This window comes from Arvicola amphibius, chromosome 11 (assembly GCF_903992535.2).
Source record: "Arvicola amphibius chromosome 11, mArvAmp1.2, whole genome shotgun sequence".
Lineage (NCBI taxonomy): Eukaryota > Metazoa > Chordata > Mammalia > Rodentia > Cricetidae > Arvicola > Arvicola amphibius.
The window spans coordinates 90,167,194-90,189,810 of record NC_052057.2 but is presented as its reverse complement, the minus strand read 5'-3'; the positions used below and the strand labels follow the sequence as shown (position 1 = coordinate 90,189,810).

Sequence of the window (22,617 nt, the reverse complement as noted above, 5' to 3'; positions counted from 1 at the left end):
TTGCTCACCAATCACCAACTGAGTATCTAGCATGTGGCATATGTTGATGGTAGTTCACTTACCAAAGGGAAGGCATCCGGCTAAACACTTTTCGTAGATTATCTCACTGAGTCTTCAAAAATGATCAACTTCCAAAGGAATAATTTGAGGCTAAAAGATAATTCGTGACTCAATGTATGAAATGCTTGACTCAAATTTGGCTCAGTTGGCATGACTGCAAAGTTCACGACTTTGCACCCTATATCAGTCCCAGCATTTTCCAGTAGCTTCTACTATACCTGTCAATATTATATAACCATATTACCCTAGAAATGTCAAGTGTAAAGACAGAGTTTGGCCTTTGTACTACTAGTGGAGATTAACTGTACACAAGGGAATCAGTCATTCATTACAACTGGAAAAACACAGGAAGACCTCATGGAAGAGATAGCTAGCCTTTGGCAAGAGCTAAGGTTTACCTAAACGAGCCAGACCTGGTGGTGCATGCCTTTAATCCCAGCACCTGGGAGGAATAGGCAGGTGGCTCTCCAAGCGTTGGAGAACATCCTGGTCTACAATGCAAGTTCCAGAATGGCCAGGGCTATTACACAGAAAGAAAAAAAAACCTGTCTTGAAAATCCAAAATAAATAAATAAATGAACAAACAAACAAACAAATATTTTACCTTAGCAAAACTGAGAGGTAAGGACATTCCAAGCTGGGTATGTGGCCCACAGAGCAGTCAGCGCATAAATCAGCAAGAACAAGAGAAAGGTAGTTAGCAGCGAACCCTTGAAAGCTCATAGAAACAAGGCATGCTGAGGCTTTGAAGGCATCACAAGGAACCTAGACTCAAGAAAATGGGAAGCCACTGAAGTGTGGAGGACACAAAGTGAAATGACTATTAGCTTTGGTTTGAGGCAAATTGATTTTGTTTGATTTTTGTGTTTTTTAAAATCATATCACTGGAAAGGATAGTCAGCTAGACAGCCAAATGCAAGATGAACATATGAAATTAGTATTGCTAGATGTCAGAAAAAATAGAAAATGTCATTTTTAGAAAAATAATTTTTCACAACACATTAAAATATAATGGGAAAAAAATCTCACAAAATGTGTGAAATAATTTCTCAGATAAAATGTTGCTAAAAGTGGTGCAGATTGCTCAGCCACAATCCTACACAAGTGAGCTACAAAATCAGTTGAGGTCCAGTAAGAAATTCATACAGGTATCTCTGGAGAGTTAAAGATGGCTCAGGCCCTGTATCTGTATCAACCAGAGAGGAACAAATTTGTGAAAACAACTTTTACAAAGAAAGAAACCAAATGTAAGAACCTACTATATTTTTCAACTAAAGGACTTTAAATTAGCCCTGAGATATTAGTCGTGTTTTTCTGTTTCTCGCTAGACTCAAATAACTGGCGAGAAGGGAAGGGCGTCAAGAAAGAAGCTAAACTGGTGGCAAGAAAGATGTCAGGTTCCCCAAAGCTTCTTGTTTGGTTTAAACCAATGTGAGTCTGACTCTCAAACGAAACTCTTTTCAAAACAAATAACCAAGTTTGGGACATGAGGATTGCTACAAGTTCCAGGCCAACCTGGGCTACAGAGTGATCTCATTTTGGGTGTGGGGGAGAAGGAAGAAGAGGAAGAGAAAGAGGAGAAAATTGTCGCAAGGATAACACTTTTCAGGAGTTAGAATTGTTTGAATTAGACACCTGACATTTTCTAATACGGATATGCTAAAAAGCAAGTGAATCTACAGGTACAACTATAGGCATAAGATCTTGGGTTTCAAATAACATGCAACAACTACTCCTAAATACTGAAAATCCTGCTTACCAAGCCCCGATAGATGCAATAAAATATAAATATAACTGCAAAGTTGCTAATGGTTCCAAGTCGGTAGAAACACTTGACAGAGGTGCAGGCATTCTGAGGTAGGCCGGGAAGTGTGTCGTAGGAAAGGGTGCGTTATCGCTGTAACTTGTCTGCATGGGTACCAACACCATCAACACGCACTGTTGGCTGCATCTGTACCCTATCAAATTGTTAGACATGTACAACCACAAATTCTCTCTTCCTCTAAAGAAGCATAATTCCATATTCTCTTTGTGGTTGTACATTAATGTCTAAGATTTAAGATGATGTTTTGCTTTCCTGTGTTTTATGGGTGCAATGAGATAGGAAACCCACCTCCTGTGACTATTTTGGGTGCACAGCACCAATGTGAAGGAAAAAGATCTAATATTTGGTTAAGGATGGCATCCTCTCACTGAGGATAAAATCACGAGTCCTGGGAGGGGCCGAAAAGAAATGTTTATTGTATCCTAATGACATTTCCTTGCAGCATAGCAGCAACACTGTGTGTTGTTAGGACTTTAAAGTGTTGGCTCCAAACGGAAACCCTCTGGGCTTTTCTAAATCCTTACATCACACTGGCTCAACAAACCAGGGTTCCACCCGGAGGTATCTTATTTGGGTGTTACTTCAACAAACAACAACGTATCATAAAGTGCCTATTTATTAAGTCGTCAATGATTAAGGAAGGCAACCACATACAATTACGTTACCTAAGAGAAATTAAATGAACTGTGTGGTTCATATAGCAATATACTCCATCCGTATCTGCCTTGAAATTGTTCACCTGCCAGTCTCAGTCACATCTAATTTTCTGTAATCTCAGTAAGTAGGAGCTAATCAGCAGGCCCTCAGTTCGGCTCTGAAGCAATACATATCACACTTCTGAAACACATTAGCCGAGAAGATGGAGAGAAGCCTTCCTGACAACTGGCATTTGTGATGCAGCCAGAAGGTTCTCGGCTTTGGGACATATTTATTAGAACTGTAAGTATGTGCACAGCATAAGAGAGTTGCGAATCATTTATCATTACATCTATTATCTCTGAGTAGCAGTTATCAAAATGAAAGTAGAGCCATCACATCTAGAATGTACTGGGCTAAATTCATAGCTTGCTTGATTGCACACAACCCTAACAACAACCAGGCAAGAGAATACTGGGCATTCTATTTTTGAGTGGCTGTTTCCTGCTAAAAGACTACACTTACAAGTTTCCTTTGTAGCTAGGCAAGACAGCACCAGAAAGAGCAGACTACGGAAAGAATGTAATGTACCTGTGGTAGTCATTTCCTTCCCTATTAAAAGGACCACAGTCATTCTTTCTCTGTAGGCATTTTGCCATCCATGCACCTGGGTAACAAAATGCATCCTTGCCATGAATAAACAGTCCTGCCAAAAGGTCAGACTGGCCTCTCTCTCATTCTGTTTTTCATTCCTTCCTTTAAGCCACCTGAGTAAAGGACTGTCCAAATGTTAATAGTGGATCTAAAGCAGAGACCTTACTTTCATTTGCTGTGGTTGCAGAGCCCAAACTCTTATTCTGCTTTAAAAGACCCCATAGCCATCTACCTGGCAGGTAGCCTAGGATGACCTTGAACTTCTAATCCTCCTGCTCAGATTATAGTGGTTTGCTGTCTTGCCAGGTCTGGAGTAGGCAAGCCCTCTACCAAATGCACTACACTTTCAGCCCTGGAGATAAAATTCCATAGCAAGACTTAAGAGCCTAGAGCTATTTGAGGTGGTTTATTTGGGAAGTTTGAGAGACTAAGGGTTAAAAAATCTCCCACACCAATAACAAGGCTGACATCCCTGTATATTTAGCATCATCTTCTCTGTGTAGATGTGAAGATGTGTGATAGACTACGCCACATCTTCAGGCAACAAAAGAATTATGGGCCAGCATGCATACTTCTTAATTTCTTCCTGATTATTAAGGTTTTACTCCAATTAAAGATATATAAGCTACTATGCTACTGCACCAATGACTAAGTAATTGTTCCATCAGACATAGATAAAGGTTTCCATTCATTGGTCACAAAATACAGTGAAAAAAATTTAAGTTTTATCATTGTAGGTAGATTTTTCTCCGGTACCATCAGCTCCCAAATAATAACATGGAGACTTATTCTTAATTATAAAAGCTCAGCCTATAGTTTAGGCTTGTCCCATTAGCTCTTATAACTTAAATTACCAGTTTATTTTCATCTATGTGTTGCCACATGACTTGTGGCTTTCACCTCTCCTCCTGCATGTTTGTTCCCTCTGTGTCTGCTGGTGATCCTGCCTTTCTTCTTTTCAGAGTTCTCTCTGTCCAGAAGTTCTTCCTATACCTCCTGCCTAGCTATTGGCTGTTTAGCTTTGTATCAAACCAATCACAGTGACACATCTCCACCCAGCATAAAGGACCTCTACAACATATCAGGACTTATTTCACTTCTGTGATCATACCAAATTTTTTTCCTTTCTCTTTTTTTTTCTTCTTTTTTTTTTTTTTCTTTCTTTTTTTTTTTTTTTTCAAAACAGAGTCTCTCTATGTGTAGCCCTGGCTGTACTGAAACTCATTCTGCAGATCAGGCTGACTTTGAGCTCACATAGATCCACCTGTCTCTGCCTCTGAAGTGCTGGGATTAAAATCATGTGCCACCACCACCCTGCTAGTCATACAGAATTTTACGTCTCGGTATTTCATTATTTCTCTCTAGAGAGAGAGGCAGAGAAAGAGAAAGAGGACTATGCTAGGTACCAACCCAGGGAGTAACACATGCTAGGCAAGCCCTCTACCCACTGGGTTTCATCCCTAATCCTTTCTTGGCTTGTGTGTGTGTGTGTGTGTGTGTGTGTGTGTGTGTGTGTGTGTGTGTGTTTGTTATAAAACATACTTGTTCTATGACTAATAGACAAAAAATCAAATATCTGGTAGATACGGTTTATTTTTGTCTCTAGGCAAAATTTTGAAGTAGAAAAAATTGGGGAGGTGTATTCTTTCCCCAGGCACTTAATCTAAGTTCTGGTCTTACTCTGGAGGGCAGTGTTAGTTTTAATCACCACAGACAAGTTTAAAAGAGAAGGGCTTACTTCAACAGACACCAAACAAATGCCCTCTGCATCTAGGGGGAATCACAAAAACTGATCAAATGAATTACTTTGACAGCTTTGGGTTACTACAGATAAACAAATGAACACCGTGTGTGTGTGTGTGTGTGTGTGTGTGTGAGAGAGAGAGAGAGAGAGAGAGAGAGAGAGAGAGAGAGAGAGAGAGAGACAGAGACAGAGAGAGAGACAGAGAGAGGGAGAGAGAGAGAGTCCCTAAAACCCACGTGGTAACTTTTCAGTATGGGATATAGTATAAACATATTCCTCATCTTATTCATTAGGTGGCTAGTCTTACTTTGTCTGTCTTAACTCCAAGTTCATTCACTTTGACCTATAGCATCTCACTCTTAACCCCAGCCTTCCAAACATGGTTCTATGTATTCGGATGCATTTTTTAACTCCACACATAAATGAAGTATAAGGGGAGGCAGAGGCAGGCGGATCTCTGTGAGTTCGAGACCAGCCTGGTCTACAAGAGCTAGTTCCAGGACAGGCTCCAAAGCCACAGAGAAACCCTGTCTCGAAAAAAACAAAAAAACAAAAAAAACAAAAAAAAAGAAGAAGAAGTATAATTCTTTATGTAGACTTCAGAGCATAATACCAAACAGTGTAAGAACTTGATAGACGACTGTTGCTGGATTTAAAAAGACATGCAATACAAGGCGAGGGGGTCTGTTTTTACGGAAGATGTAGACTTCAGAGGTATTTTGTTTTTAATGCCTGTCTTTTTCTGTAAATGACAACCTTCTGAAAAAATGTTAAACGCTACTCATCTGTAGTGAAAAGCCATAAAATATTTACAAACCAGAAAGATAAAACACATCAAAAATAGTAGTGCGGTTTCCCGAGTTAAAAAAGAAAAAAAAGGCATTGTGTAGTTTAGCAAAAATGACGTTTAGAAGAACGGGCGGTGACTACGGACAGTGTGGGAGGAATTACAAATTGTGCTTGTTGTGGCACGAGCGTCTGGCAGTTAACTGTGTCATATGGCCGAAAAGAAATCCACTCATTCATCAAATATTTGTTGAGCACTCACTACCTACCGACCAAAACCAAAACTACTTAAACCACTAAGTGTGCTTTCAGGGGCCCAGCAGGTTTCCCTAACGCAGATGGCACTATCTATCCTGAGCAGCGTTTGGAAGAAAAGATATAAAGCGCAAACCAACCTCCGCCCGCGCGTCACTTGTCACTGGCGTCGCAAGGCACTGGCAGAGCAAATGCAAAGCGCGAAGCCGGAACTTACGGTGTCCCGCTAGGAAGCAGAGGCGCGTCAAGCAGAGACAAGTTCCGCCCACGTGAAAGATGGCGTCTGTAGTGTCAGCCATCCCAGTTGCCCTTTCCTTCTCTGTGGGAGTGGTGTCTAGACAGCCCGGAGAGGGTGTGCGAGGGAGGTGCGTGTCGGTTGCCTCAGCTCAGAGCTTGACTCCACAAGCGTGACCAAAGACAAACGGGAAGAAGATCGCGAAGACCCGCAGAGACCCGGGCGAAATCAGGGAGGTCGGTGGGCTGGGGGGCGGGGGCACAAAGGGGCGTGTCTGGGGCGTGGTCTGGGCGGGCTCGGGGCGGGGCCCGGAGCGGGCTGCGGTTGTGGTCCCAGCGCCGGCGGTGGAGGCGCAGCAGCGGCGAGTGGGTGAGTGCGACGCGCGGGCGGATCGGGGCTGCTGCTTCGGTCGGCTTGCCGGCCGGCGCTGGAGTCCAGCGGGATCTTTTTTTTTTTTTTCTTTTTCGGGCTGAATTCCTTCCTGTCCCCTGAGCAAAAGCTCCCTTGGCTTTGCAGCGGAGCGAGCCCTGGAGTTGCGGGGGCCGCGGCGGCTCGGAGGGGATGGGGATGGGCCTCGTCTCTGCTGTGCGCCCGCGTTGCCTAACCCCGAGCTTCTCCCGGGCCCTTGCGGGAACCCGCTGGGGATATCGCGGGTGCGGCCCCCACCGCCAGATGTCTGGGCCCCAGGGGCCTGGCCCTGCGTCAACCAGAACGCTGGCGGTCCTGGGACCCATTGGGATCTACCGAGGGTCCCCGCCCGGGAGGAGAAAGCACGGGTGGGATAGAGTAGGGACCGGCAGCACGCTGGCAGAATTTCACAGAAGTTTGCATGAAGTGCCGATGCTCAGTAACGTAGGCTGCAGCTCTAGAGAGGGTGTTTCCCTTTTCTGTGGGACATGACCTGGTTGCTTCACAGTTCCGCGGTTGCACAGACTTATTAAAGGAAGTGACCATTGTGACTTGGGCATCACTTGACTGATAGTAATCAGTTGCAGAGAGAAGCGCACTGATTATAAGTCTGCCCACGCAGGGTCTGTCTGGCCAGGAGAGGAAAAAGGGAAGAGGAGGGAAATCGTGCATTAGCCCGGGAGACATTGCTCTTTCTGATGTAGGGATTATTAGGCTCCGGGAGAATTTTGTCCCAGCAGGTGGATAAACTCCTACCCACACTGTTTCTCTCCATCACCAGTAGTGATGCACAGTCTGTCTCAGTAATACTTTTACTTTGTACAAAGGGCCTCTTCCAGAAGAGACTGGAAGATACTTTATGATAGGATCATTAGTCAACTTGGGAAACTTATAGAAACGGCACGGAAAACAAAAGACCTTAATACATGGATGTTAATAATAACATGGAATCAGAATGTTTGAAATATTACGATCGTCCCCTGTGTTTAAGAGGACATGCCAGAAGGCCCCCAGTGTATAGCAGCACCTGTCTATACCATCGTGTGAGTGTAGGTGTTTTTCCCTCTTTACATAGCATACACATGGTAATGTTTAGAAAACTGGGCCCGGTAAGAGATGAAAATAACCAATAACAAAACAGTTATTATTGCAGCAGTGCGGTAATAAAAGTTCTGTGAATGTAATCTCTGAGTTTCAAAGTACCTTACTGTACTTTTACCCCTGTTGAGTAAGACAAGACTCACCTGGATGCAAGCACCTTGGTCCTTGGAACCAAGATCTGATAACCAAGAGGGCAGACAAGTAACTAGTGGCAGACATTATGGATAGCGTGACTATGCCGGACAAAAAGGGGACTCAGACTTAGAGCAGCCAGCACGCGATTTCATCCCATTGCAAGGCACAATGTGTCATTTGAAACCTACAAGCTACATTCTTCTGGAAATTGGCATTACTATTTTGGATTAAAGTTTACTACAGGTACTGAAACTTCAGAAAATAATCTGTGGGTCAGGGGGAACTAGTGTTGTCTGTTAACTAGCTGACTAGACACTGCTAACTAGCGCCTCCCTGAACTCTGAATTAGTTGGAAGCTGCCTCACAGTGGACCATGTTCTTATTTCATCCCACCCAAAACGAGAACAGAGACCACACTACAGGTTGTACTGATCAGCAAGGTGTTAATGTTCCGGGAAAGAAATGTCAATATAACTTAAGAAGTTGGTAAAATAGTCTACGTGGCTATGTTGACCGTCCAATATTTGTCTTTGGAGAACGATTGAATGAGTAAGATTTTATCTTTTGCGCCTTCCCTAGCGCCCCGTGTTAATTGAATAGTTCCACAATGTTAGGTTAGTCTGCCTGAGCAACCCGGAGAGGTGGCTCAGTCATCGTGTCCTGAACGCGTGAGTCTGAACTGAAATTGAAAATAAATGTGTAGAGAATGACAAAGGCTGGTCTTCCAAGTAGTCCGCTGCCTTTACAGAGGCCTTGGGTAGTACCTCTTTGGCTAATGAGGCTGGTTGATGGCCCGGCTTCTCTTTCCTGGGAGAAGTAAAGCATTGTTAGCAGATGTGAGAGCCTTGTGGTGGGTTAATTCCCTTCACAGTAGCAGTAAGCCAAGAACTTCCTAGACGCAGCCTACAAAAAGGTAGCTGTTTAAAGAAAGAAAAAGCTCAAATGTGCCTGTCTGCTAACCGTTAACGTGCTTATTACCGTAAATACACTGGTATTACTTTTGGAAGTGTTGGTTAAGCTCTAGTAAACCCTGCATTCTGCTTATAAAGTGGCAATCCACCCTCTCACTCAGTTTTGAATCCTGGCTTCCCTCAAAAGACTCTGTGGTCTTTTAAAAAAAAAAATTTAAAATTTAAACTGAATTTTTTTCCACAGTTGTATATGGATTTTTGCCAAAGCTAACTTCAAGTGTTAGTAAAATCATACTTGCAGCTTCCCCAGTTTTACTTCTCTGTAATACTTCATTTTTTATGTTAGTTTCTCCTTTTTCATGATTTCATTTACATTCGAGTCCAAACATACTGCATTCTTGAAATAATTTCTGAGTTCTAAGCAGTATGCTATTTTGAACAACCTGATGCTATCTTGCACCTTCTGCTCTGTCCTACCAGGACATGGTTGATCCCTTCGTCCTGTATGTCTGTGTCCATTGTATCCACACCAGATAGACCACCTGCTCCCTAGTCGCTCGGTAGACATGTTAGTTCCAAGGTCACTGTATGTAACCCTTATTTCACTTAATAATAGCTTCATGGCATAGGAGATAATGATACTGGTAATTTGGATTTGCCTAAGAGAAGCCACGATGTGCCTCTCTTAAGGTGGAAGTGCTCCCCATAAATGGGGGGAAGAGGCTGTGCCCATATGAACAGAAATCCATGGTGAGATTGAAGCTTCTGGGAAATCGTGAGGAAGGGATAAAAGTTACACTGGCCTTGCTGTTGAATTCATTTTATAACGTGATAATCACAGTGCACGATAAATATTTAACATCTTTTAAAAAGCCGAGTGTGTGGGTGGAAGACATAATAGGGAAGCCATGTTCTGATTAGCTGTTGACAGTACGCTGTGCTGAAGCAGTAGACTTGTTCAAAGAGTTCAGCCACAGTTCTGAAGGGGCTGGAGAGATGGCTCAGTGGTTAGGAGCACTTGCTCTTGCAGAGAACCCAGGTACCTCCACAGGCACCAGGCAAGCACATGCAGGCAAAACATACAATTAAATAAGTATACATAATAATTAATAATAATAATAATATATAAATAAGAATAAATGTGCATCATAAGTAAATAAACAATTAAAATAAATCAATCATAAAGTTCTCTGGAAGTCAGAGGCACTAAGCCATTCACAAGGTCCTTGCACTGATGCAGGGATGGCCATAAACTTGAAAAACAGAACATAAGAGAGAAGCTGCAAGTCAGGTTGCTGAAGGCTTTGCTAGCCTGCTTGATGTCTGGAAATGCTGAAGGCTACTGGGAAGTTTTCACAAATGAGGAATTAGAAGAACGTGTTTACTAATCAGCAGAAGAAGGGGAAGAAGAAACTGAAACCCCCTGCAGTGTAGACAGAGAAGTGCCATGAGAACGGTGTATATTGGATCGTGAAGGCATTAAAGGACAGCTACGGAACACAGAGCTCGGCTGGAGGTCAGCATGCAGTCGTCCGAAGGACTGTAACGGCTGCAGCAACAAACGGGTGAGTTAAAAAGAGACGCCAGCTTCCGAATACAGCGTTTTTCCACAAGAATTGGACAGGAGACCTTTCAGCTATGGAAGCTTCTGAACCATTTCCTCCTCTGGACATCCAGCCACCAGAGTTGTCATAGCTCAGTGATCCAAGGTCATCTCCTGACACATCAGAAGGTCAGCAGTACCGAAAGGCCTGTGCCATTCCCTTCACATCATCGCACACAGCACATCATGAAATGTGCGTCATCGCCTGTTACACTGGGAAGGCGAGTGAGACTAATAAGACATTTCAGAAAGAGGCCACATTCATATAGTTCATTAGTATTCTACTGCATTATTAATAGTTATATCTAGTTGTTAATAATATTTTTGTGTCTGATTTGTAAATTACACCTTATAGTAAAAAAAATGTAAAGAAAAGGACAGCATGTGTACACACATACACACATATATATACTCTGCAATGTAGATATTCATCCCCGGGGCTAAGAAGCAAGCACTGTTTGGGGGCAGGCTGCATTTGAAGCTAAACAACCCAACATGATCTTTAGTCCTTTCTGTATAATTAGACTAGGAATAAGGCTAGATAAAATTAATGGCTGATAATGGTTTAATTAACAATCAGGTTAAAAGTTTTTCCATAATTCTTGAAGAGCGTGCTCTGGGGCTCAACCCTGCTTTAAGAAGTGGTTTTCTTTTTGGTTTAGCGGTGAAATATTGGAATTGTACTGTTGTGCTTAGAATTAGTCACCTTTTTAAAAAAGAGTGTAGATTTAATTAGCATTATAAATATGGGGAGAAGATGGAGACGGTTTTCCAGGCAAAGGTTTAGACTAAGTATCAGATAGTGCATGGCTCAGAAGAGGATCCTTTAGAGCAGTGGCTCCCAGCCTTCCTAACGCTGTGCCTCGTAATCACAGCTCCTTGTGCTGTGCCGACCCCAACCATAACATTTTCTTCATCACTGCTTCATAACTGTAATCTTGCTGCCGCTATGAATCATAATGTAAATATCTGATATGTAGGGTTGCAGCCCACAGGTTGAAAACTGCTGCTTTAGATAGATAAAAAATATTTCTGAACTAACGGAAAAGTGTAATGACAGGACTTTAACATTTCTTAAGGCCCTATCTCTGACAGCTCCATTGCTAGTAATGCTACAGAAGTTCTGCCTGATTGTGCTAGAGCGCATGTTCTGTGAGTGCACGTTCTGTGGGGCGTGTCTAAACGTGAAATGTTTTCTTCCTTTGGTGCTGGCCATGGGACCCAGGGCCTTGCACATGCTAAGCAAGGGCTCTCCCACTGAGATGTGTGCCCAGTTCCAAAACATTCTTTTACAAGAGGACCTTGTAGTGTCAGTGAGGAAAGAATTGCCTTTGGGCAGAGGCTGTGCCCCATGGAAGGCCCTCTTCTGAATCTATTACACTTGTCGTCACATTTTTCAAGGGAAGTTTTTTTCTATGCACATTATTCTCATTTGGGCCTGCCCTAGAATTATTCCCCTTTTTAAACAAACAAAAGGAAAGCATGGAAAAGAAGTATATTTGCAATATCATCTTATGGTCATGTGTTCAGTTAATTTGTCAGTTTGCTGCTATTAATGAGGACAATAGCACCATTACAGTTTCAACACAACACACATTTCTCTATTCCCTCATTGAAATGAACTTTTCCAATTGTATCCAAAATATTCAATATTTTAAACAAGTTATACATCTTATGTAGTACATGGTCTCTTCAGACTGTCAAATTGACATATATTAAAAAGTAAGTAGTACCTCTGTGAATTTCTGAAATTAAAAGTGCACATGTAAAACTTCCGAGTAAACGATTGCTTAACTGGTTTGCCAAGTTCTGTATGCCTAATCATAATATGATAAAATATACTCCCTCAGCATTCTAAATATAGATGTTGCTCCTTTGCATGAGACTCTCAACTCTCTTGACAAAATGTAGATAAGAGAGAGAGAGAGAAACAGAGAGAATGGGGATTCGTTGTGCCCGTCTGCCATATGGATCTTAGGGACTGAATACAGGCGCCATTACTGTTGAACGGTCTTGCCAGCCCAGTAGGTAAACATTCAAGTAAATGTACTTACACGGACATCAGTTTTTTACAGATCAAATGTTCACTCCCAAAGTAATCACACAGGTAAAGAGATAGGTTTATCGCAGTTCACCCATTAGCTTCCTCCTGTACTGCTGCCTATATAGAGCTTACCATTTTGTTATAAGTATTTTCTCCCCTTTAAATCTTTGATGACATGTCTTTCTTTAATTAGAGTACTTGTAAGAATGGATTGATTTTATACACATAGTATGTAGAGTTTCTTCTTCCACAGCAATGTGTTTGAAAGAAGATCTGTATGTGGCACCCTGGCTCCTGCTTGCCTGTGAGCTGGTTTGCGCTTCTGTCTGCCTGTTCTCTGTGTTCTGAATAACTGAAACTCAGCTCAGTTTAACTGCTTAGAAGCCGTTCATATTGCTTTCCTGCCTTCTGAACTAGCGTCTCTGTGTGTGCTTGTCTCCTTGGTTCAGTGTAGCATTGGGCTCCGGTGCCTTCGTAGCCAGCGTCCTTCTGTTGTTCTGATCTTCCATCTTTTTTTTTTTGTTTTGTTTTGTTTTTCGAGACAGGGTTTCTCTGTAGCTTTGGAGCCTGTCCTGGAACTAGCTCTTGTAGACCAGGCTGGTCTCGAACTCACAGAGATCTGCCTGCCTCTGCCTCCCAAGTGCTGGGATTAAAGGCATGCGCCACCACTGCCCGGCTTTGATCTTCCATCTTTTTAGCTGTTTACAGTATTTCTTCTGTCAGGTTTTATAATTACTTTTCTAAGAACACTATAACAAAAATACAAACTAGGGGACAGCAGGGGCTTGTTGTCTCACAGTTCCATAAACTCTAAGCTTAATGCTAGTGTTAAGTGGTTGTCAGGAACATGATCCTCTGAAGGCTTCAGGGAGACCCCTTGTTTCTTCCACATCTGGTGGTGACCAGTAATCCGTGGGACTCTTGCCTGCCAGACTCACCGTTCCAGTTCCTGCCTTTGCCTTCCTGCGCTGGCCTGCTTTGCTTTGGTCGGTCCCTCTCCCTCTGCCGCTCTCCACTCTCGCTCTTTCCCTCTCTCTCTTCTTCAGCCCAACAGCCATGGAGTAGAACCCATTCTGCTCCAGTGTGGACCACCTTGATCTAACTGGACCTATTTGCAAGTAAGGTTCCATTCGCCTCTGCAGGGTCCTCCTCTTCCTCTTTGGTTCTTCTTTTAGTTGACATGGTTTACGGACTAAATATCCAGTCATTAGAATTGTATGCAGGCTATGTGTTTGGAGATAATAAAGGCTTATTCATTATTTTAGTTATAACATTTTTCTAAGTCAGTTGGGGCTTGGATGGATATCTCTAAAAGGCTGAACCCGATCACTGTTTTTGTGTGTTCCCGTTTAGCTTTTGCGAGCATTTGGAGCATGTGAGAGCTGGGATGCAGGGATGTCGACTATCTGCCCGCCACCATCTCCCGCTGTTGCCAAGACAGAGATTGCTTTGCGTGGTGAATCCCCGCTGCTGGCAGCTACCTTTGCTTACTGGGATAACATTCTCGGCCCTAGAGTAAGACACATTTGGGCTCCAAAGACGGAACAGGTACTTCTCAGTGATGGAGAAATAACTTTTCTCGCCAACCACACTCTAAATGGAGAAATTCTTCGAAATGCAGAGAGCGGGGCAATCGATGTAAAGTTTTTTGTCCTATCTGAGAAAGGAGTAATTATCGTTTCATTAATCTTCGACGGCAACTGGAATGGAGACCGGAGCACGTACGGACTGTCGATTATCCTTCCGCAGACAGAGCTTAGCTTCTACCTCCCACTCCACAGAGTGTGTGTTGACAGGTTAACACACATCATTCGGAAAGGAAGGATATGGATGCACAAGGTAAGGGCTTGTTACGTGTTCGTGGTAACCTGGGCATCGAAAGTGTTTTTCTAGTCTACTTACATTTACATTTTGAAAATTATATGCAGCTAAAACCAGACGGTAGCGGTTATTTTGTGTCTCCTGAATACAGAGGGATCTGGTCTGGTGACTAAGGTCTTCACGTTAGTAATAGAAGATGTGATAGTGGCTCTCCATTGCAAGTGAAAAGTTAAGGCTTAGAGGGATTAACATTTAGTCTGAATTTGTTTTGGAGACTTTGACTCTAAATCCTTTTTGTTTCCCTTTTCTTGTGTGACTTCTTTTCCTTACAACTGCGTGAAAGCATTAACCATTTAAAGGTTTTTCTAGGCTGTCAGCCACACAGCCTTTTGTGGCAAAGCTGCTTTCCCAAGTTCCCAGTTTTGTGAAACTGAGCGTAGACCAAATGGACTCTGGGGAATTATTTCTTTCAATTTGCAAATTTAACTAAAGGAAATCTTGTTTTCTCTTGAAATTTACATTGCTGTGTATTTTTGGCATGTCTAAAGAAAAAGCTCAATTCTCCTTCCTATTTTCCAGTTTAATACCATCCTGAAAGTCCATGAAAGCATGACTAATTTTATAAGAGCGCTAACCTATTAGAAGGGGAAATAGCATTTTTTAAGACTAGTTTTCTCTACCCCTGCTGCTGACCCACTTCCTTCTTTCTGACATACTTAATGAAAGTCATTCAGATTGGAAAAGCGTAGCTGCAGGTAGTAGCACAGGCAAGTAATCGCAGGGCTCAAGACTCGGGCAAGAGGTCTGGAGTCCATTGCCAGCCTGGTCTACCTCGTGAGATTCAGTCCCAGGAATAAACAAAACTGAAACAGCCATTCCTCTCTTCCTCAGATGCAAGTTGATCTCGTTTGATTTGCAGAGTGTGTAATTGTTTTCTTTTGAAGCTGCAGGTGTTTTGTGGACGCTTGTCTGCCAGATCATCTCATCTCTCTACTGTAGGATAAAAGATGCTTTGATTATGTTTTATGTTGTGTGTGAGAGCGTGAACTCGTTGGGATAGTTTCTCATCGCCACCTTTTCCCCCACCTGCAGTAGAAAGAATTTCCCTATGAAATACACATGACAGCGTATCTGCATGGAGAAATAAACAAGCATCAGAATGGATTTGGTAAAGTAAATTTTCTTTTTTTGTAGGAAAGACAAGAAAATGTCCAGAAAATTGTGTTGGAAGGCACCGAAAGAATGGAAGACCAGGTAGAGTACGCTGCACGTGCTGCCATGACCTCGCCCCACTGCGTACATCTGTAGGAGGCCGGTGGGTCCTCCGGTCAAGGAGCTGAAGATGTGTTCATTTAACAGAGGGAGGCTGGAAGCGAATAAGTCTTGTGAAGCTGTGTAGAAAGAACTGGATGAAATTTCTGCAGCCTAAATCTAAAGACTTGAATAGAAAAAAAGAGATAATTATATCTATAAATTAATATTTGATTGCCTTTTTCAATCTGCCAGAGTAAGTTTGGGATCATTTACTAATAGTAAAAGTAAGAAATTAAATGACATTTAGCTAGTTAGTTAGTTAGTTAGTTAGTTAATTATTGAAAATAGATTTTAAAAAATATAATATATTCTGATTATGGTTTCCCTCCCTCAACTCCTCCCAGAACCTTCCCCACTCGTCAGCCCACCCAAATCCATACCAATTCTTTCTCTCTCTCTCGTTAGGCTATAAATAGGCCTCTAAAATAATAATACTATTAATAACAATAAAGTAAATTAGCTAAAAATAAAAACAAACTAGACTAGGAAAAGATAAATAAAAAGAAGAGAAAAAGAACAAAAGGAAAAGCTCAAGAATCACATATAGACACAGAAATCCCACTAAAAACACAGAACTGGAAACCATAATATATAATAAAGGGGGAAAAGGCCGTGCTATGGCATTATGAGTAAAGAGCTTCCAAAGATGCCACTGACTTTGCTTTGTGCTGGCCATCTACTGCTGGGAATGGGGCCTGGGTTTGCGGCTGATTTGTATGCCCAGTGCAACTAACGGAGAAAGTGAATATTTCGTTCATGAGCAGTTATCGGTTGGAAATAGTGTCTGGGATGGGGTGTGGCCTTACATCCACTTCCCCTCATACTGGAACCCCATCAGGTCCAGACCTGTGCAAGCCCTGTGCAATTCAAGTTTGAAAAGGCATCTGCAGTGTTCGCAGAAGAAGCTGCTGTGTGAAGGGAGTGAGCATGCGTATGAAGTATCCATCTAGGGGTTCAGACCCAGCTGCGGGCAGTTTTCTTTAAAGGCTTATTCTGCCCTTTTAAAACTCAGACTATTTATATGTATTCCCTGGTAGAGTTATTTGTTTCGTTGTTGAAACTTGCTGGTAATATCCTCTCTCCTCTTACCACGCAGGCTTCCAGTAACCCTGACTCTAGGGAATGCTGTGCTTATTCTGTGGCTCTGAATGGCCGTAGGGAACCAGTAGTGGAGTTCTGAAAACATGATTGTGATGAAATGGCTTTCCGGGTAGAAGTTCCCTGCAGACCTTATCGGTGTGGGGCAGACAGGTTCCTCTGAAGGGTGTCGGGACCCATCACCCTGGCATGCCACCCACTGTCATTATTTCTCCTTGTAGAACTCCAGTCTTTAAACATGGCTCGTGGCCTTTTGTCTCATTTTCCTTAGCTTGAATGGCACTTGAAGAAAGTAATTGTTTTGCAGTCTTTTATGAGGGTTTGAGAGTATGATAGTAGAGTATTTACTTGTCCTCTGTGGCATGGACCCCAGTTGGATCCCTTGTGTCTTAGTTAGGGTTCTGTTGCTGTGAGGAGACACCATGACCGCAGCAACTCTTACAAAGGAGAACGTTTCATTGGGACTGGCTTACATAGTCTATTATTACAGCGGGTGGCATGCAGGCAAAGAGTTGTACATCTTTTTTGTTATTGTTGTTTGTTTTGGTTTTTGTTTTTTGCTGTTTTTTCCAGACGGGGTTTCTCTGTGCAACACTGGATATTCTGGACCTCACTCTGTAGATCAGGCTGGCCTCGAACTCAGAGACCTGCCTGCCTCTGCCTCCTGAATGCTGGGATTAAAGGTGTGTGCCACCACCACACTCTCTGATCAGTGGGTAGCAGGAGACTCTGTGCCACACTGGGCGTGAGCATATATTAGACCTCAAAACCCACCTCCACAGTGACACACTTCCTCCAACAAGACTACACTTACTCCAGAAGGCCACACCTCCTCATAGTGCCACTCCCTATGGAGCAAGCATTCAAATGGGACTCTACTCTGGAGGCCATTCCTATTCAAACCACCACACCTAGCAACAGACACATATACACATGACCTTTACAAAATTATGTGTTATACTCTTATGAATGGTAAATAATAACTTTTCAGGGGCCAGATGGTAGTGTCACACGCCTTTAATCCCAGCGCTTGGGAGGCAGAGGCAAGTGAATGAATCTCTGAGCTCAAAGCCAGCTTTCTACAAAGCAAATTCCAGGGCAGCCAGGGCTACAAGAGAAACCCTTTCTCAAAAAACAAAACAGAGAGAGAGAGAGAGAGAGAGAGAGAGAGACGAGAGGAGAGAGAGGAGAGAGAGAGAGAGAGAGAGAGAGAGAGAGAGAGAGAGAGAGAGAGAAAGAGAGAGAGAGAAATGAAATAGTCTGGGACAAGACGTGACACTGAAGGATTAAAAGTCTAATCTTTACTTGCTTACTGATCAGTAGGCAGGGTCTCTAAGAATAAAGTTACTTACTGACCTCTGAACTGTATTTCTGGAGTAATTAGGGATAGTCATTTCAACATAGGAAATTTAGAACCAAAATTTTGCATTTTTGTAAGATTTTATTTTTGAAAGCCAGAATCCTGTACTTACTAGGTTGAGTTTCTGCTCTTAGGGTTCTACTTTAAAATGTTGTCCTCAACTTCCATGGGAGGAAAGTACACGGAGAATAAACTAAAGAGATTTTTAAGTGGAAACATTGTCCTGCAGAAGTTCAAATTAGAGAAGCACAGGGAGCTGATTTCTTCCGCATTTGTCCTGTAAGGGTTTTTTCTTGCTCTCCAGTGAGACTGTTCATTCACTTACAGTGACAATGGATGTCCAGGAGACCACATCTGAAGTGCTGTGTATGCCTGAGCCCATAAAACTTCCCCTTTCTGCTTTCTGTTTGAGCAGCTGACGTATGTGCTCGCAACAGCTCTGTTACGAGCTCTGTTACGAGTCGTGCTACCGCTTCGGGGCGGCACAGCGCTCAGAAACAACGTCAGCCCTTGCCAGCTCAGGGTCCTTCTATCCATCCCCTGACAAAGTCACTGAACAGGGAAGGAAGTTTAGCACACATTGCTGAGTACCTTGTCTTTATTGTGTTTATAAGCAGATGTTTCAGCAATTACTCTAAAAAAAAAAACAGAAACCATGAGTAGTTTATTCTGGAGGTTACTGTAAGATGAATTTTTTTTTGAAATAATAAAACTGCCTATATCTACATAGACTTTTATAGATTAGGATAATTTCCCAAAGGAATTAAGTACCTTTCGTGATAAGGGAATTTGAAAGTGCATTTTTGTTTGTGTGTTTGTGTGTTGAGGATTAAACCTAGCGCCTCATCCGTGCCGGGCAGCTGTTCTGCCTTAACTAAGTGTTTATCAACCTCAGCCCTCAATTTGAGGTTCTAACTTTAAAATATATGTGAGAGGTTTAAATAATCATTTCGTGAAACCTGAGTGAATGAAGAGAACTTACTGAAGTAAATATAAGTGATTAATAATTTCAATATATGTTTAACCGAGACGGACAGACACTTGACGGTTTCAGCACCTCATTTAGGTGACCATAGGCTGATGGGAGAGATGGGAATGACTAAGTGCTGCCACTCCTGTTTCACACACGACAGTTATGCCACAAGCTGGATGCCAGAAAATATAAATTTTAAAGCGATGTTTCAGAGATGCAATAAATGGTAGCACTATCTGGCAAGCTCTCCACGGAGATCTTTATCTTACTGGTTCTTACTCTATGTGGTAACTTCGTATACATTTGAGTAGATCATGTCATTGAGTGTGAAGGTTGGATATTGAGAGGAGCCTTTCTGGTTCCTTTCTAATGATTCAACATCTTTTCATGCTTGAATTCTCTCACTTTTTAAAAGGAAAATGTAATGCTGGCCTTCAACAAGAGCTTGTCTGTCTTAGTTAAATTCCAAAGGAGACCATTCCTAATTGTGGTAGTGTCATTTAATCCTTGCCTGTGATAGTAAAAATATAGCTCATACTCACCAAAGGAAATTATTCCTGAAAGAATGAAAATAAGTTTAAAGAGCATGAAAATATTTGACAGTTGTTTCTGGGGTGGTAGACCTGTCTGGGGCTGTGCTGAGCAATTCTCTGGAGGGTATTTTACTCTCTGCCTCCATTTGAAACAGTTTCACTACCTGGCTCATCCACACAGTGATTTCCTTCACTTTGTTGTGTTTGATACAGGGTCAGAGTATCATTCCCATGCTTACTGGGGAAGTCATTCCTGTGATGGAGCTGCTTGCATCTATGAAGTCACACAGTGTTCCTGAAGAAATAGATGTAACTGCCATCGGCATCTATCTGTACCCTTTATGGATTCCCTTGAGTGATTGTGTGTGCGTGTGTCTGTGTGTCTGTGTGTGTGTGTAATGTTCTTGTTTTAATAATGTAAATTTTGTTGTACTACTGTTCACATGAAGTTATCTATCAACTTCAGTCCAGTAAGCATACAGAAAATGCTGGATTTTCTGACCAAACAGGCTTTTTTACTTAATTGTGTTCTGATAAATTAAACTTAAGTTTAATTTTGTATTTCCTAGAAGAGGGGGAAATGCCAGTCTTTTCTAGAAGGAACTGGTATTACATACATTGCTTTTGGACAGAGAAGTGTGCCAGTTAAGCTGTGCTTGGGTTTTTTTTCCCTGCATGTGTGCCTGTGTGCTATTTGCATACAGTGCCCTGGAGGCCAGAAGAGGGTGTCAGATCCCCAAGACACTGGAGTTACAGACGGCTGTGAGCTTCCATGTGTGTGCTGGGAATTGAACTCAGGTCCTCTGGAAGAACAGCTTGTGCTTTTAAGCACTTGAGCCATCTCTCCAGCTTCTCATTTAGCAGTTTCTTTAATCACTTGTTAAGGATACTTCAGTCACACATTCTCCATGTGTAGCTGTCTTTAGACACTGTTCACAATGCTGACTTTTCCTTGAGCTTGAGCCCCTGATTCTGATAGAGGGGCCCATTGTAAAAATTGTTGTTTAACCTGCCTGGCCAACTCTCCCCTTTGTTCTTCGGAAAACTACATGCACAGCACCGTTTTATAGGTGTTCTTGATGCTCATAACGAGAGTGCTATGTCGTGTCAACTCCAGATGTCAGCACGCTCACTCCTATGAGTTCTCTCACCCTGCTGTAAATGGACTGATTGTGTGCCTGTGCCTTTTAGATAGCTGATACAGTGCTCAATGATGACGACATTGGTGACAGCTGTCATGAAGGCTTTCTGCTCAAGTAAGAATTTTACTTCTTTTTCTGGATGCTTACTTAGTAAAGGAGATAAAAATCTTAATGCTCACCCATGATGAGATTTAATGGAAAAAATGAATAGAATACCTATTACTCCAATTATTTAGAGAGAGCATTGCACATTTGAACTGTTGCTCACGTGTGTATTGTGTTCACACATACAGTTGCGACATCTCTGGTGTGACCTCTTCCGCAGTCTAACAAGGCTGAGTTCCCATAGTACCCAGAGAAGTGCTGGCCTGTTGTTTGGGTCTGGTTTCTTCTTATAATTCTCATAAAGAAATAAACCGTAGAAACCTATCAAATTGAGTTACATCATAAATATTTGTGAATTTTGTAGGTCTAGAAATAGAAATCATTCATATTTTGGGCTGGTATTTTTATCTAACTGTGGAATTTAATACTTAAAGAGCATGAACTCTCGAACCAGACTAGTTACAACTGTGGGGGTTACAACTGGGTCAGCTTGGGGAAGCTACCCAAAGCTGTACCTCAGTTTTCTTACCTATAAAATGTGAACAGTCATGGCAGCTATTTTTTTTTTGTCTAATTTTTTGTTTTGTTTTGTTTTCCTGGATAAGTTTTCTCTATATAACAGTCCTGGCTGTCCTGAACTCTCTCTATAGATCAGGCTGACCCCAAACTCACTGAGATCCACCTGTCTCTGCCTCCCCAGTGCTGGGACCAAAGGCTCACGCCACCACCGCCTGCCAATAACAGATGTTGCATAGGTTCCTTGTGAGCACTGAATGAGGCGAATCACAGAAAGCACTTGGCACAGTGCCAGGCACATCGGCCCCTCCGTAACCATAGCTACTGCTTTCTCTATGTATCTGCTCTGCAATGGGTGGAAGGTGGAACAGCCCATACTTCCTGAGCACCTGTGTGTCACCTGCAGTAGTGAGTGTTCGTCACGTGTGCCCCATCTCTTGCGGTGATCTCCTGCACAAGTTGCAGATTGTCACCAGCATTTGTTTGTAAAAATGAGAAGCGAATAAGTATCTTTTTAAATAAGTATTCACCTCTAGGTCTACATTCTCTTCCTTTAAGCTCACAATGAAATGCCTGGTGTGAGCATCTTTAGTAGAAAAGGTCTTAACGGCTTGAACTGGAAGCACTTTAGAGTTTGCTGGTGTGAGCCATTCATATGTTGTTTTCACATATGTCTTTAAAGAAATTACTACAAAATGATGGCTTTTACTAACTAACTGGGGTATCTTTTCCTTTAAAATGTATTTAATTTTATGTGCGTTAGTACCTGTATGAGCACATGTGTACCTGTGCCTGGAACCTGCGAAGGCCAGAAGAGGGCTTTGGGTTTCTTGGGAATAGATAGTTGTGAGTCACCGTTTGGGTGCTGGATCTTCTCTCCGAGAGCAGCAAGTGCTCTCCGGTCCTGGGCTGTCTTAAGATTCAGGTAGTATGATGTCTGTGAGAGGCCCTAGAAAATGCCGTTTTCCACAAATAAACGATGACATCATACTGACAGCTTTGGTGTTTGTCCGGTAAAGCTATTCTGTGCTGTTGTGAAGTTGTAATCCTGCCGATGTTTTCATTAACCTGCAGTGCCATCAGCTCACATCTGCAGACCTGCGGCTGTTCTGTCGTCGTAGGCAGCAGTGCAGAGAAAGTAAACAAGGTAACTCCTTTTGTAGTTGAGATAAGATCGGACTTAATACTACTAGTGTGCCATGAATTATCACTTAGATATTAGCTTGCAATTAAAATAGCCTCATAGTATAAGGAGGCAATGTAACTTTACCAAATTACTCTGGTATCTCTAACAAAAATGACTATGGTAAATGTGTAAGAATTCAGTTACCATTTTAATTTTCATAATTCACCACTCT

General features: G+C 42.4%; 1 protein-coding gene across 3 annotated transcripts in view; it reads left to right on the top strand.

The window, feature by feature from the left end:
• The first annotated feature begins 6,237 nt into the window (after window positions 1-6,237).
• Window positions 6,238-22,617, top strand: part of C9orf72 (C9orf72-SMCR8 complex subunit) — a 29,667-nt gene continuing 13,287 nt past the window's right edge. The window contains exons 1-6 of one of the 3 annotated variants that reach the window (XM_038348085.1): window positions 6,238-6,431; window positions 13,751-14,236; window positions 15,413-15,472; window positions 19,710-19,805; window positions 20,688-20,752; window positions 22,334-22,406. In XM_038348085.1, the coding sequence (XP_038204013.1) occupies window positions 13,793-14,236; window positions 15,413-15,472; window positions 19,710-19,805; window positions 20,688-20,752; window positions 22,334-22,406 (738 nt within the window). In that variant the 5' untranslated portion in view covers window positions 6,238-6,431; window positions 13,751-13,792. Of the gene's footprint in view, window positions 6,432-6,509; window positions 6,565-10,207; window positions 10,316-13,750; window positions 14,237-15,412; window positions 15,473-19,709; window positions 19,806-20,687; window positions 20,753-22,333; window positions 22,407-22,617 lie in introns of those variants that run through there. The other 2 variants (XM_038348084.1, XM_038348086.1) reach the window with 2 other exon arrangements.